The 16,158-nt window shown below is 40.8% G+C and overlaps 1 protein-coding gene across 13 annotated transcripts in view; it reads left to right on the top strand.

Moving 5' to 3' along the window:
• Nucleotides 1-16,158, top strand: part of Usp54 (ubiquitin specific peptidase 54) — a 95,580-nt gene that overhangs the window by 56,199 nt on the left and 23,223 nt on the right. For 9 of the 13 annotated variants that reach the window (XR_001781171.2, XR_001781170.2, XR_001781169.2 and 6 more), the window contains 8 exons: nucleotides 72-218; nucleotides 2,144-2,293; nucleotides 4,803-4,971; nucleotides 6,666-6,836; nucleotides 10,707-10,838; nucleotides 10,981-11,358; nucleotides 11,589-11,820; nucleotides 14,392-14,525. Coding sequence is in view for 8 of the 13 variants with exons in the window: in XM_011245227.3 (XP_011243529.1) it covers nucleotides 72-218; nucleotides 2,144-2,293; nucleotides 4,803-4,971; nucleotides 6,666-6,836; nucleotides 10,707-10,838; nucleotides 10,981-11,358; nucleotides 11,589-11,820; nucleotides 14,392-14,525 (1,513 nt within the window). In the remaining 5 variants the exon portion in view is untranslated. Of the gene's footprint in view, nucleotides 1-71; nucleotides 219-2,143; nucleotides 2,294-4,802; nucleotides 4,972-6,399; nucleotides 6,458-6,665; nucleotides 6,837-10,706; nucleotides 10,839-10,980; nucleotides 11,359-11,588; nucleotides 11,821-14,391; nucleotides 14,526-16,158 lie in introns of all 13 variants that reach the window. The other 4 variants (XR_001781172.2, XM_006519705.4, NM_030180.2 and 1 more) reach the window with 2 other exon arrangements.

Here is a 16,158-nt window from a genome sequence, read left to right as displayed (position 1 = left end):
CTGGCTTTGGCTTGTAGCATTGTTGCAGAGCAGGTAGGAATGTCTGACCTAGTGCTGTGTGTGTATTTCAGAGCAACTGTGGGGAGAGAATCCGGATCCGCCGTGTCTTGATGAATGCACCACAGATTATCACGATTGGTCTGGTTTGGGACTCAGAGCATTCAGACTTGGCAGAGGACGTCATCCACAGCCTGGGCACCTGCCTTAAGCTGGGTGATGTATGTATTAGTTATCTTTACTTCTGTATTGTTCAAGTACTGAACAGATAGTTATGTTCTATGTGACAATTAAAGCATTTTGGTCAGCTCTTCTTGTGTTTCTGTGTGCAAGTTCATGAGCCTCATCAGATATGCTTCATATCACTTTTGTGAGGGTGGTGGAACCCCTTCGGAAAAAGTGGCACAATTTTACGTTGATGAGCAGGATGGGCAGAACTTAGATACTGGGAAAGAAAAAAAAGGATCAGTTTCTAAGGGATGCTCATTTTTATACCAGGATGGTGTAGAGAAGTATATTCAACCATGAGGAATAGTACGGTTAAAGGAACAAGCTTTCCTGACTTTGGCAACTGCACGAGGTACAAGTTGCTGGCCTGAGCTCACGAGTAGGAGATGAGGAAGCACTATCTGCTGAGGTGATTTCGTATGAGGACTCTGTAAAGAAACCACTGATAAGGCCACTCCCTTGTGAAGGGTGAGGTTTCTATTGTAGATGGGGAGAGCGGGGCTGACAGGCAAGACCTGGGGGAGTCTGCCTGGGCTACCTCTGGACAGAGAGGAACATAGAAAAGGCAGGGAGAGAGGCACACTGGCAATTGTCAGGGCTACAGGAACATTACAGTAGACAGCAAAAGACAAATCCTCAACAGGACTTGCAGGAATGAAATGGGTTAGATGATAAGTTAGTATTTTAGGGTTTTAAAAATGTATTTATTTTGGGGAAATGGGGAAAAATGTGAGAATAGATCCCATTCTTATCAGTTCCATGTCCTAAGGTAGGGACAGCCAGTGTTTTCCTTCCATTCAAGGAGAACCAGAAAGTCCTGTTTCTTTTGTGCTAGTTTCTGTCTGAGATAGTCCTGTGAGTAAGGAGAGTCTGTTCTTGTTTTAAATAGCCACTCTTGAGAATAAATGGTCTGGAGTCACATTTTGGGTCTCCGTCTCAAGGAATCTAACTGAAACACGTTGTGCACACTAAAATCTTAAAAATAGTCTTTTTTTTTTTTTGGTAGTTTATATATTCTGTTTATTTCTGGCTTGGAGTCAGAGAATCTCATATACCCCAAGATGGACAGCAGTGAGATCTGTAGCCTCATTTACCCTTGAACTACTCCTTTGCCTCTATCCCCTTTAGCCTTTACATAAAGGACAAAGGATTACAGGTGTGTGCTATCATGCCTGATTTTGACTTAATTATTTTGATTATTTTCTCAACTAGGTAACTTTTTAGGTCAGAATCTCTTAACACTTGAGACAGATCTGAATACCTAGATATTGAAAAAATTTGAAACTTGAGAGCTGTTTTTTGTTTGTTTTGAAATTGTTCTGGCTTCTTTTATACCTCAGAAAGAAAATATTGACTCATCTGTGGCACACAGGCTAGCTTAAGGCCTTTTCTGCCATAGCCTTTCAGTGTTGGGATTATAGATATGTTCCACAATGTGTACATTTTTAGTTCATTTCTAATGAATAATCTGGACTAGAAAAAATATTTCAGCTTGAAGCAAATTACTACCATCATTAAGAAATGTTGGTGACCACTGACATGGTAGTACACATCTGTAATCCAGCGCTTGAGAACACAAGTAGAGGATCAGGAGTCCAGTCATCTCTGGCTATTCAGTGAATTCAAAGGCAGTCTGTGCTGCATGAGGCTGTATCTCAATAAAACAACAAATGCTGATGGAAGAGCTAGGCGTGGTAGTGCATGCCTGTAGTCTCAGCACTCAGAAGTCTGAGGCTTAAGCATCACCATGTTTGAGGCTAGACGAGCCTACATAGTGAACATCTCCAGCAAGGGCTACACAGTGTGGTCTTGTTCAGGTTTGGGGGAAGGAAGATAAGTGTTGGTGGAGTCTGCTGAAGGATTATGTGAGATGGTCGACCGTGTGATGGATTTTCCCTTCTCTTTTTCCTTCCCAAAGCTGTTTTTCAGAGTGACAGATGACCGGGCCAAGCAGTCTGAACTATACTTAGTAGGAATGATCTGTTACTATGGCAAGCATTATTCTACATTCTTTTTTCAAACAAAGATCCGCAAATGGATGTATTTTGATGATGCTCATGTCAAGGAGGTATGAATATGCAAGGATCTTGAAGTATTTGGTGACTGAAATAAAAATAAAATCACATTTATTTGTCTTCAGTTTTATTTTGATAATTTTGAATGGTTGTTACAGTGTTGGTAAGGCATACATACTTTGTGACTGCATTGGTTGTTTTTATTTTTCTTAGAAGTGATTTAATTTTATTATTTTAAAAGCTGTGTCTGTGTGTGTGTGCACATTTGTGCTTGCCCACTTATGTGGGTATGTGCATATGAGTGCAAGTGCCCACAGAGTCCAGAGGAGTCAGCTCTCCCTCCCTGGGCCTGAAATTACAGGCGTTTGTGAGCCACTTGACATGGGTGTTGGGAACTGAACTCCCGTCATGTTGAGAACATTAAGCAGTCTTAACTGTTGAGCCATCTCTCCAACCCCCAGTTTGTTCTTTTTCTGAATCAGGGTCCTGGTCTGTAGTCCAGGCTGGCCTGGAACTGACAATGTAGTCCAGGCTATCCTCAATTGTAGATGATCACATTACAGATAAGAGCTCTTACACTTGGCCTTTATCTGCTAAATGTAAGTGCATTTATTGTAAATTCTGTAATGGATAAGAACAGGATATGCTTTATTATTTTCTCAGTCTCCTTTCTAGGCATTCAATATAGTTTTGCTTTTTATTTTGTTTTGTTTTTAAGACATTTACTTATTTTATGTATATGAGTACACTGTAGCTGTCTTCAGACACACCAGAAGAGGGCATCTGATCCCATTACAGATGGTTGTGAGCCACCATGTGGTTGCTGGGAATTGAACTCAGGACCTCTGGAAGAGCAGTCAGTGCTCTTAACTGCTGAGCCATCTCTCCAGCCCTTGTTCTGTTTTTATAGTTGACAAATCATCATTATTAAATGATTGATTTGAATGGGAACATGTAATACAACTAATTAATATGATTAACACAGAGTTGAGGATTTTAAACCTAGCATTATCTGTAGGTGATACTTTGTTTCAAGGCTATTCAAGATTATTCTCTGCTGGCAGTGGTGGTGTATGCCTTTAGTCCCAACACTCAGGAGGCAGAGGTATAGAGAGATAGAGGCAGGTGTATCTCTGTGAGTTCGAGGCCAGCCTTATCTACAAAGCGAGTTCCAGCATAGCCAGGGGTGCACAGAGAGACCCTGTCTCGAAAAACAAACAAATAAAAAAGACTTATCTTTAAGTCACATTTCCCTATAATGACTCATTAGATGTTAACATGTTTTGGGGTAGATATGAAACATGGGGTTACAGTGACACTTACAGCAAGAAACTTCTTGTCAAAAGCAGACTATATGGATAAAATGTGTCTGAAACAATTAGGAAGCTGCTAGTTATAAAATCAGCAGCTATGAAGATTGTTGACTATATCAGTCTGTAGGTTTCAAATGAAATCTTCCATTAACAAAGCTTTTTTTCAGTTTCCCATATTCTCCTTTTTTAGGGGGTAACAATTTATTTGAACATTAGTTTTTTTTTAACCTGAAAAGTATTCTTATAAAATATTAAATAAGATTGATATGTGAAAACATAAATTATGCTTCAATTAAAATAATGGCAACTCACTTTAAGTTTACTAAATGTCTGTTATGAGTAAACTATCATACTAGCTGTCTAATTGGAAAGCCGTAGCTTATCCCTCTTATGTGTCTGGTTCACACTTGAGAAGGGGTGAGTCTAGGGGTTGATAAATTGTTGTTTCTGTGGCTGTTATATTACCTACCCTTCCTCTGCGACAGCTGAGCTGAGTCCAGCACAAGTCTAAGAGTGAGAAGCTCAAACTGTCTGTCCTAGACACTTTGACATTTTATGTCCTGCCAGGTTTGAGCTCTGAAATTGAATATTGTTTCTTCTAAGGCCCTCTGGAAGACAGTTCCTATTTTGCCTTTCTACTTTGTTAAGGTGATTTTAATATTTAGGAGAAAATTGTGGAGATGAAAATTGGAACTGAGCTCTTAAGTCTAGTGTCTGTGAAAAGAAGTTGATCAGCAAAGCAACTTAGACTGCATATAGCACATCCACCTTTTTGAGGTTTTATGTATATTTCCAAACTGAATTGATGTTTCACAGAGATAAAACTATTTACATTCATTTTTAATACATAATTTTATTTTATTTTTTAGATTTATTTTATTTATACAAGTACACTGTAGCTGTCTTCAGACACACCAGAAGAGGGCATTGGATCTCATTGCAGATGGCTGAGAGCCACCATGTGGTTGCTGGGAATTGTATTCAGGACCTTTAGAAGAGCAGTCAGTGCTCTTAACCTCTGAGCCATCTCTCCAGCCCTACAGTCATTGTTCTTTGCTCTGATACTATTTTAAATATCTTTTTTTAATAAAAGGGTCATTAAGTTTATATTTCAGATCTTTTGTTTGTTTATTTTCTTTTTTTTCCCACCTAATTCTAATTGTAAGAAAACTACATTAGAAAAGGAGTTGTGTTTTGAATTGTGGATATGAAGTTTAATTGTCATGTTCTTCTGGTGTTTGTGGTTCAGATTGGTCCGAAGTGGAAGGATGTGGTCACCAAATGCATTAAAGGGCACTATCAACCCTTGCTGCTGCTCTATGCAGACCCCCAGGGTACTCCAGTGTCTGCCCAGGACCTGCCTCCCCACGCTCAGTTCCTGCCATACACCAAGACATGCTACGATAGTGAAGACTCAGGTGAGCAGCCTAGCTCTCCCACCCCTCCATATAGTCAGATGGTTGGGTCTCATACACAGGGTTAGCTCGTAGCTAGGAGAAAGAGGATCTATTACAGTAAGAAAGAAATGCCAACTTGTGCACAAGCTGATTAGCATCCAGCTTTGTTTTCTTGAGCTTTCAAGAGTATATTGCTCAAATCAGCTGGCCCAAATCAAAAGGGAGAAGGCTACTATGATTTTTGCATTGAGATACTAAAATACAGTTATAAGGGATGCCTCGGTAGCCTGGAAGATTCTTAAAGGCTATTGATTCCTATTAGCAGTGGTACAGTGGCTTGAGGCAATTCTGAAAAAGATATATATTTATTTTATTTTATGTGTGTGAGTGCTTTGCCTGTGTGTATGTTGCACTATGTTTATGCCCGGTGCCTACAGAATCCAGAAAAGCTCGTTTAATCCTCTGGAGCTGGAATTATGGATGGTTATGATGTACCATGTGGGTGTTGGAACCTGAACCCCAAGTTCTCTGCAAGAGCAGAAAGTGCTCTTAACCACTGAGTCGTCTCATCAGCCCCCAGCTTAAGTGAATTGTTAACAAACATTACATCACTACAATACTCATTCTTGGAGGTGGAAATGTTTAAATTCCAGATGCAGAGACGACGATTCTCCGTGTACCAATCACTTGTTTCAGTGTGATCCACTGTCTGGAACTACATAATGCCTTCTTATAGAATTAAAACTATCCCAGGATAGCGCACAGAGGCTGATAATATTTGAACTATTGCTCTCCTAGTTTGAGTTTGATTTCTGTAACGACACAGGATTTGAGATGGAGGGAGCATCCATCTCAAGTGACACATGAACAGATTCCTTAGTATAGTTTTGAAAGAGAAGGTACTTGCCCCATAATCTTTCCTCTTCCATCGCATCTCCTTCCTGTTTGGTCTGCTGTGTTTCTTCCTGCTGTTTTATTTTGATTTCGTTTGTTCTTGGAGACAGAGCCTCACTGTGTAGCACAGACCAGCCTGGAACTCACTGTGTAGCAGGTTGGCCTCTATTTCATGGTGATCCTCCTGCCTCAGTCTCTTGAACTCTGTGCTTATATCAGGTCCAGCTGCTCTTCCTGCTTTGTACTTCACCCAGGCCTGCCTTATTTCTTCCTTCAGCAAAGTGCTTGTTTGTCTGTGTGTTTATTTTAGCTGAGGGTCTGGGAAAAAGCCTTCTGCTGGGCATATTCACACTAAAGATTGAATAACTGCCCCATAACTTTTCAAAGATACTAAAAATGTGCATGTCAAGTTTTTAAAGCAATATGTGTGACAGTGTAGGAGAGAGCTTCTAAGATAGGTGGCCAGCTGGCATGTGTGGCAGGTTGGCCTGGGGCTTTCATCTATGTAGAGCTTACGTCTCACAACTTTTTCATTTCTTCCACTTTCCCCCATAGGTTTTCTAAAAACCCCACAGTTTTTCACAGTGGCAGGCAAAGTGAGGGCTTCAGCAAGGTAGGGACAGGGGTGGGAGGAATTGTATGTGTGTCTGGATTACCTGGAAGACGGGTGTTGGGAAGAATGGCTCTGTGGTGTATTCTTCTCACCCTTCCTTCTAGGAAGTTCTTGCTTATGGGTCTCTGTTGCATCTATCTCTTTTCCTCAGGGCTGTTGCTGTTCTCAATTTTCTTACTTTTGCATATGTATCTCCTCCTTCCTTCAGGGAGGGAGCCTTCCATCTCAAGTGACACTCGAACAGATTCCTCAACGGAGAGCTATCCCTACAAACATTTTCACCTTGAGTCTGTGGTCAGTCACTTCTCTTCAGATTCTCAGGGGACAGTCATCTATAATGTGGAGAATGATTCCGTGTCTCAGAGCAGTCGGGACACAGGTAGGGACTTACACATAGAACCCTGCTGGTCTGATTCAATTCCTACATAGAAAGTCTCCCAAGAAAAAGAAACCAGGGCGAGTAGTAAATGACATGCAAAGTACAGAATTTGGGTAATTGAGAAGGATATAAAGAAACAAGATAGTTCTGAGATATGATGCTCCATAGCACACAGCAGTGCATCAGTAAGGAGCATGTGATATGATTGTCAATGTCATGTTTTTAAGTCTACCTTTGTCCTGATGTCCTTTTGATTCCATAATATCTCATTAAACACCTTTTGCCTTGTCTTCCACCTGGTCGTTTCACTCCGTGGTTTTGAATGAAGGGCTTCAAGAGAAGGTATATTTATGGGTGGTGAATACCTACTTACCCTAACCCATGGTTTTTGAAGGACAGAGGTGCAAATAAAGAAAAAATGGCCGTCTTATTATTGTATATTACTTACATAACAATTCTTAAATTGTTTTTAAGTCTGTGCTTAAATATCAGTGGAAGAAGTCATTATAGGGCACAGGAGAAATAATGTTGAGTAACTACTGAAACGAAAAGTTTTGAGAAATAGCACAACTAAGGCATGAACTATGTCTGCTTGCTTAAGGGCTTTGAGGATGAGTGAAGCTCGTGGCTTCCTATCAGGCTTTATACTCTTTGTGTTTTTGGTTTTGTTTTTAAATATTTTTACATGGATGGGTGTTTTGCCTGTGTGCGTATCAGTGCACCATGTGTGTGCCTAGTACCCACAGAGACCAAAAGAGGTCATTGGGTCCCTGGAGCTGGAGCTACAGACAGCTGTGAGCTGCCATGTGGTTGCTAGGAATTGAATCCAAGTCCTCTGGAAGAGCACTCAGTGCTGTTAACCACTGGCCAGTCTTTCCGTTTCCTTGTTAGTAACAGAATGTCAAACATGTCTAAGTAGTCAGAATGCCTGTCTATGTATTTATCACCTAGTCTCAATAACTGTGACCCAAAAGTAATTAATTACCTATACTTTTACTGATGTCTTTTACTTCTCAATTATTTTGAAGCAAATCCAAGACATTATATTACTTTTTTCATAGATATTTTTTTAAAATGTTTTTTGGTTTTTTGAGACAGTGTTTCTCTGTATAGCCCTGGCTGTCCTGGAATTCACTCTGTAGACCAGGCTGGCCTCGAACTCAGAAATCCACCTGCCTCTGCCTCCCAAGTGCTAGGGTTAAAGGCGTGTGCCACCACTGCCCGCCAGATATTCTTATATATACTACAAAAATATAAATCATTTGTAAACATTTAAAAATAGTAATGAAGGTGGGGGATGTAGTTCAGTGGTTCCCTAAAATGTGCCAGTCTTTGTGTTTGATTCCTGCATGGGAACAAAAGGAAAGTAATTCTGCTTACAGTTGCTAAACCAGTAAGTGGTTTGCTATTGCAAGTGCTGTCTTTACTGGTTTGTATGTGTTTCCCAAAATCAAAAGAGGTCTATACATTTTGATGAGTCTTTTCTGTTATTTCATAATTTTCTTTGAATATTTATTTTATTGGGCTGAGGAGATGGCTCCATGGTTAAGAGCAGTGGCTGCTCTTCCAGAGGACCCAGATTCAATTTCCAGCCTGCACATGGCAGCTCACAATTATCTGTAACTCCAGTTTTAGGAGATCTGACACCCTCATACAGATAAACATGCAGGCAAAAAAACAATGCATACAAAGTAAAAATAAATAAAAATTTAAAATTATTATTTTATGTGTATGAGTGTTTTTCCTACATGAATGTATGTGCACCATGTATGTTCCTGGCGCTCTTATTGGTCAGAAGAGGGTATCAAATCCCCTGGAACTGGAGTTACAAATGGTTGTAAGCCATTTTAGGTTACTTCTAAATTTTACTTATTTATTTTGATTCTTGCATTTCTTGACAAGGTCTTGTTGGGTCTCATATTCAAGATACCCTTACTGCAGCCTCCCATGTTCTGGCATTGCAGGTGTGCTGTACTGCAGCTGGCTTTATTGATTTGTTTATTTTTTAAGATTTTGAGGTAGGGTCTTGGTATGTTGGCCTAGGCAGTTCTGAGACTCCTGAGCTCATGTGGGCCTCCTTCCCCAGGGTCTCCATTGGTAGACTACAGGTGCATGCCACTGCACAGAGGGTACTTTTAATGAGTAGGGGTTTTTTTTCTTCCACTTTTCCATGCAATTTATGGTTCAAAACTAGGTAATTTAACTTGTGTATTTCCCAGGTTCTGAATTTTGCTGACATCATCTTTTTGGTAATTGAGCATTTTCTTCCATCCTGGTTTTTGTTTTTGTTTTGTTTTGTGTTGTGTTTTGTTTTGAGAGAGGGTTTCTCTTTGTAGCCCCAACTATCTTGGAACTAGCTCTGTAGACTAGGCTGGCCTCAAATTCAGAGATTTCTGCTTGTCTCTGTTTAGTGAATGTCGGGACTAAAGTCATGTTAACGGTGCCCCCCACTGTCCAGTGAAGAATAGGTTTAATAGCCCCGAGACTTAGAGCATCACCCATGGATGATGCCAGGTTCATGGCCTCGGAGTTGACTGGATTCACTTGGGTTCTCTTGGAAACTGCTGTCTAGATGGTGTTCGGTGCAATTGATTTTTTTAAAGGCCATCTTTCTGGAATTGTGGGCCAGAGACCGGCCACTCGTGGGAGGGAGTGATGCCCATATGTTATGTTTGCAGTGAGGAGAATCCCTTGTGATTTAACCTTGGTATCATTTAGTTGCTACAGTTGATTTTTTTTTTCTTTCTGTAAATCTTTCAAATAAACAAAATGGTCACATTCCATTACTGACAACCTGGGTGCCTACAAGGCTCTGTGTATACCAACATGTGAAAATAAATTTGTTAAGTCTCATGCATTTGAGAATCTGGGCAGTTTCTCTCAGCTTGTTTTCAAACTTAATTCACCTTCTAGGTTCCAGCTGCTTGGCTGATTATATTTTTTACAGTCTGACCTTTCCTTTTAGTATAACTTAAGCTTATACATTTACATACTGTGGGCAGGATGGTGGGAAAGTTACACAAAATACAAAGCTCCCTTGGGGTTTCTCAGTGATTACTGTTAAAGAATTATGAATTACAGTATTTGAGTGAAGTCAGATTCGCTGAAGCATAGGTTGGAGAGGAGAATTAATGAACATAGAAATGTAATGTAAAATTCACATTTAAAGAGGATTTAGAACTGTGTCCTAAAGCCGTCATCATAGTGAGAAGTGTTGCCAAGTAAGTAGAAGCAAATTTTGTTTTCAGTTTATGAGAGTGAGAGGTAGTTGTAATGTTTACCTGTAATCTCAGTACTCAAGAGACAGAGGCAGGAAAATTACTGTGAGTTGGGGCCAGCCTGGAGAATATAAAATAAAAACATAACCCTAACAAAACAGTGCTTCAGTAAGATAAAATGAAACTCACCCACCTCAGATTTTAGAAATGGATGAAAGAATGAAAAATATGGGTTTATGACAATTTTAGATTAATTTTTAAAAGTTTGTTTCTTTTGCCTTTAAATATTACCCAGCTCTCGAGATGGAGCTCAGTGCCTGCTTGTTTTTGCAAGGGATGGGTTCCTCAGTACCACAGAAACACAGAGAAGTCATTAATCAGCCGCTTTAGTTCATAGGTCAGTTGGGAAATACGATGAGTGTGGTTTGAGTCTGATGGTTGTTCAGGATATGGTATAGATTTGGAAGGCTCCACTAACTCCCTGGGAGTCTAACACTTAGGTTGGATGGTTCTGACCCCTACAGTTTCTGATCCATGTATATAATAAGTTTGTGGCATTATTATTAGTCCCAAAGGGAGACTGGATTCTCAACTCAGGAGGGTAGGGGTTAGTTGCAGAAAGCAGCTTACTCCCATTTCCTTGTTCTTTCAGGACACCTGACTGATAGTGAATGTAATCAGAAACACACATCGAAGAAAGGGTCCCTGGTGGAGCGCAGGAGGAGCAGTGGCCGTGTTCGGAGAAAAGGCGATGAGCCACAGGCCTCAGGGTACCACAGCGAAGGCAAGCCATTTGCACTCCTATTTCCTCCATTCAACTTGTGGTTTTCTTGCCAAGTGGATTTTCCTTACTTTCTCTAGGATGAGGACATTTGTAATTAAAATAATAAACACCTTCATTTCTTTTATTCTCTCTTGATTTTTAGGAGAAACACTGAAAGAGAAGCAGGCTCCTAGGAATGCCTCTAAATCCAGCAGCAGCAGCAGGCTAAAGGATTTCAAAGAGACAGTCAGCAACATGATCCACAGCAGGCCTTCCCTGGCTTCTCAGACCAGTGCAGGATCTCCCTGTGTAGGTAGGGCAGGAGACCAGCTAGACAAGATACCACCAAGGAACTTCCCTTTACAGGCTCGGGGCTGGGAAACGGAGAGTACCAGTAGTGAGGCAAAATCCAGTTCTTCCAGCAAGTACCGCCCAACATGGAGACCTAAACGAGAATCTCTAAATATTGACAGCATTTTTAGTAAGGACAGAAGGAAGCATTGTGGCTACACCCAGCTTAGGACCTTTCCTGAAGATGCAGGTGAGCATAGAATAGTTGAACAAGTGGGCTTTCAAATACAATTGACTTACGTGTTTAAAAATCTTGCGTTTTTTAGTATAGCTGGCAAGGAACATTTTTCCTCTGATGTCATGTTTTTTTAAAGATATAACTCCAATGAGTAATGTCTAGAGGGAGGGTTTAGTTAGATTTTAATTTAGGCAAACACTAAATCTACTTCATTTTCTACACTTGTCCTTTGATTGGGGCAGCTAAAGAATTTACACCGGATGAAGTAAGCAAGCCAACTGCTAATGACATTAAAGATGGCGGATCAAGGTCACAGCATAAACTCTGGGGAACAGCTCGGCCAGGCTCTCATCTTTTAGAGCAGCATCCTCGCCTAATCCAGCGGATGGAATCTGGCTATGAGAGCAGTGAGAGGAACAGCAGCAGCCCTGTCAGTTTGGATGCTGCCCCGCCTGACAGCGTGAATGTCTACAGGTATTGTCTGGCCTTTTAATAGCAATAGTTCTTTGAAGCAATGTGAGTTTGCAGCTTTCAGCTATGGGTAGGGAAGTGAAGAGATAGGTTTTAGCACTGACCAGATTCTCTACCAGTTTTCCTGGAGCATCAGCGCCCTCTTTTGGGAGCTGGAATAAAGGCAGTGGCTTTTTATTTCAAGCATTAGCTGTGCAGTAAGAGTAGTTTAGTACATACTTAAAACATAACACGATAAAGTGGGAGTCATACAGAGAATGCTTGCAGGGGTGGTCTTGAATTCGTTCTGTAGCCCAGATTGACCTTAAACTTAAGCTGACTCTTTTGCCTCATTTCCGGATGCTGAGATGACAGGAGTGCCCTGCCATACACATGTGAATATTTACAGTATTACATTTGTATTTTAAAAATAGTTTAGGAGGTGCTGAAGAGATTACTTAGGAGTTAAAAGCACTTGTTGCTTTCGCAAAGGATTCAAATTTGGATCTCAGAACCCAGGTTAGGTAGCACACACATATACATAAATTAAAAGTAATTGTTTAGAAAATGTTTTTCAGTAAAAGAATGAGTTAGTGAATTAAAACCAGAGAAGACATCTAACTTGTAACTTTTTCTGCCTTGGTTTTGGGTTTCTGGGAAACAGATTATGAAAGCACTGATAACCCTGATCTTACAAGGTAATGATGGCAGTTCAGTAGAGCTCACTGTGCCCTGCTTAAAGGCTGCAGTTTCCTCCCAATGCATTGTTTTTATGAGTTGCCGTGGAAGCCGTGTTCTTAACCTTCTAGCTGTTTAGGAAAGAGTGATTATATCTTCTACCGGGATGTTGTCATCTGCTATTCTTCTGCACTGTTCTTGCCTGCCTACTGGACCCTGTTCAGTTTTATACATGAGAAAATGTTGCAAAGGTTTAATAAGTTGGGCTTCTATATAGCTCAGTGGGTAGAGTCCTTGTCCAGCATGGTAAGATTCCCAGTCTTGTCCTTCAAAATAAAAGACCTCAGTAACAAAGAGGAAGATAATACATATGAGAATATGTTCATCAATTCATGGCATAGATTTTGAATGTTTACTAGATCCCAGATACTATTAGATGTACCAGATGTCAAGGAAGTAAGATTTTAAAAAGTAGCTGTAGCAGAATGAGTGAGTTTATTAAATAAGCAAGCAAAAGATAAGAGAATGAACAGTGGGCAGCAAATATGCAGTAAGACATAATAAAATCTTATGTATGAAAACATTCAGAGATGACTGGAGGACCTCAGTTGAGAACACGAGCAGAAGGTCCCATCATCAATCTGGAGTCACAGACATTCAGCAGAGATTGGCAGGGGAGGCCTCCTGAAGCAGCCAGTGTGAAGTCCTGATCGAGAACCCTGAGCTGAGCTGAGCTGAGCTGAGCTGAGTATTCCTTGGCTGAGGCTTCTAAGTAAAAGAGCAAATGATGGCAAATAAATAACACCATCAAATTGGGGCTTACAATCCTCCAGCAGAAGTTGGCTGGAGAAGCTGTGCAGCCAACGGTAGCTGCCTCTGAGAGAGTCCACATAGAGGTTCTCTTCTGTCCTTCCTGTGGATGGCCTTCTAATTCCCATTCCTATTGGAGGCATTTGTACATTGTGGTGTAAACAATAATAGCTTTGGTTGGAGATAGGCTGCTACTTACTAGTTTTTAAGGATACAGTGTTTTATTTTGGTTTGTTTGGTTTTAGTTAAATTATGTTTTAAACATTTTATGTGTGGGGGGGGGCGGGGGGGTATCAGAGGAGAATTTGTGTAAGTTGGTTTCTCCCATCACTTGAGTTTCTTGGTTTGATATCAGGTCACCAGGCCATGAAGCAAGCACCTTTTACCTACTGAGCCATCTTACCAGTCAAAGGACACAGTGTTTTTAACTCTCTTAGAAGCTTGCTGTTTTTCTTTTTGCTAGAGTTTGTGAACCTGTCTGCCTAGGACAGGGAGTTTCAGGGAGACCAGCCAGGCCTCCTCACCCTCACAGTGTTCCCTCTTCTCTCCTCTTGTTCTTGTTCTTGTTCTTGTTCTTGTTCTTGTTCTTGTTCTTGTTCTTGTTCTTGTTCTTGTTCTTCTCCTTCTCCTTCTCCTTCTCCTTCTCCTTCTTCTTCTTCTTCTCTTTCTTTTTCTTTTCCTTTTTTGAGACATCATTTTTCTGTATAGTCTTAGTTGGCCTGGAACTCACTTTATAGACCAGGCTGGCCTTGAACTCACAAAGATCTACCTGCATTCTGGGATTAAAGACATTCTCCACCATATTCCTCCCCAGAGTCTTTAACAAGCATAAATAGAGAATTTACTGATCAGTACAATGTATATTACAGAAGCTGCCTCCCTCCCTCCCTCCCTCCCCATTCTGAGAGGAATTCTTATTGCTTAAGCCTGGTAACCCTAGGCTGAGTTCCCTGCCTCAGCCTCAGGAGTATATGCATTATGTTTTGATCCATGACCCTTGGTTCCCAAGCTTTTATAATGTTTGTTTTCTGTTTTGAATTTTAGTCTTAGAAATGTTGTTAGAAGCCACTGTTTAAAACTTTTTATACTTTGGATTCTCTTTTGAAGGGATCAAAGCACAAAGAGGCCTGTTGGGTTTGTCCCTTCTTGGCGTCATATTCCAAAGTCTCACAGCAGTAGCATCCTGGAGGTAGACTGTACAGCACCCATGACCAGCTGGACAAAGACTCAACCTCTCTCAGGTAAACAGGATTTGGGGAACTGGATTTGATCACCAGTTCTATTTGGGAATTAACATTATTGAGCATACTTCAACTAGTTGACAGTTGTTTGAGAATTCCATCAAAATGTAATGTGTGTTAGAGAGCTAGCTCAGTAAGTTAGTGCTTGGTTTTTGTTTGTTTGTTTGTTTTGTTTTGTTTTGTTTTGTTTTGTTTTGTGACAGGGTTTCTCTGTATAGCCCTGGCTGTCCTGGAGCTCACTCTGTAGACCAGGCTAGCTTTGAACTCAGAAATCCACCTGCCTCTGCCTCCCAAGTACTGGGATTAAAGGCACGCGCCACCACACCCTGCAAGTTAGTGCTTGTTAAACACCATGAAGACCCGAGTTCATTTGCCAGCATGCCTGGGAGGCATATTTCATGGAGCTCACTGGGTAGCCAGCCAGAGCTGGATCAGTAAGTATGAGCAAGTCTCCTACTGAGAGAACATGTTTTGAAAAGGAAAGCTGCTGTACCAAGGATAGTAGTCAAGTGTGACCCACATTTACCAATGAGTACATATACCCATCCAAGCATGCCCACCTGCAAGGGTAAATACGGAAGCTGTTCTGCTTCTTTCTCTCAGTTTTTCTAGTTTTTGTTTTCCATGGCTTGCCTGAATGTTTTAACATTGGAAAGAATTTTGTGGAAATGAGGAAGAATAGAAATAGAGTGCATGATGGTAAAAATGGTTCCATTCTTTAGAAGAATAAGTCCTAGGGCTTTCCTTCTTATAGGGCTTTTCTTCTTATTTCCTTCTTATTTATTTCTTGAGAAATAAATTCCTCATGATTTGTGTTGTGAACTGTGATACAGCGGAGACATGTGGGCAAAATTATGAATTAGCAATTCAAGTTTACTCACCCCTGCCTAGGTGTCATAGTCTCATTTACCAGTTGATTGATAGTTACTGAATGGTCCTGAGAGTTAGGTGGAGTATGCGAGAACAGTAATAAGGTTTGCACTTGCTTTCTCCATCTGTGGAGATTGAGAGTTTTGCTGGGTATAGTAGTCTGGGCTGATATCTGTGGGCTCTTGGGGTCTTTAAGGCCTCTGCCCAGGCCCTTCTAGCTTCCATAGTCTCAGATGAGAAATCAGATATAATTCTGATGAGTCTGCCTTTATATGCTACTTGACCTTTTCCCTGTGCTTTTATAATTCTTTCTTTGTTCTGTATATCTTGTGTTTTGATTATTATGTGGCAGGGAATGGATTTTCATTTCTAATCTAATCTTTTTGGTGTTCTGTAGGCTTCTTGTACCTTTATAGGCTTCTCTTTCTTTAGGTTAGGGAAATTTTCTTGTATGATTTTGTTGAGGATGTCTTCTGGGCCTTTGAGCTGGTAATCCTCTCCTCCTATTCCCAGATATGCCTCGTCCCACAGTGACCTGATGTGTTGGGTGTAGAGGGTATTGTGTTAGTGGGGGTGCCTTTGAGAAGGGGGAGGTGGAAGGTGGAATGTAGGGAGGACTTGCATGAGGGAGTACTGGGAGGGGAGGAAGTACTGATATTGGGTTGTAAAATGAATATAAACATACACACATATAGCTGAAGGCATGAATTGCTTAGGTATGTGTACTGACACTTGCTAGGCAGAGAAATGTATAGAAGCAGAT

Source organism: Mus musculus, chromosome 14 (assembly GCF_000001635.26).
Source record: "Mus musculus strain C57BL/6J chromosome 14, GRCm38.p6 C57BL/6J".
In the NCBI taxonomy this organism is placed as follows: Eukaryota; Metazoa; Chordata; class Mammalia; order Rodentia; family Muridae; genus Mus; species Mus musculus.
The sequence above is the reverse complement of the archived record's forward strand: the minus strand, read 5'-3'. Positions and strand labels throughout refer to the sequence as shown.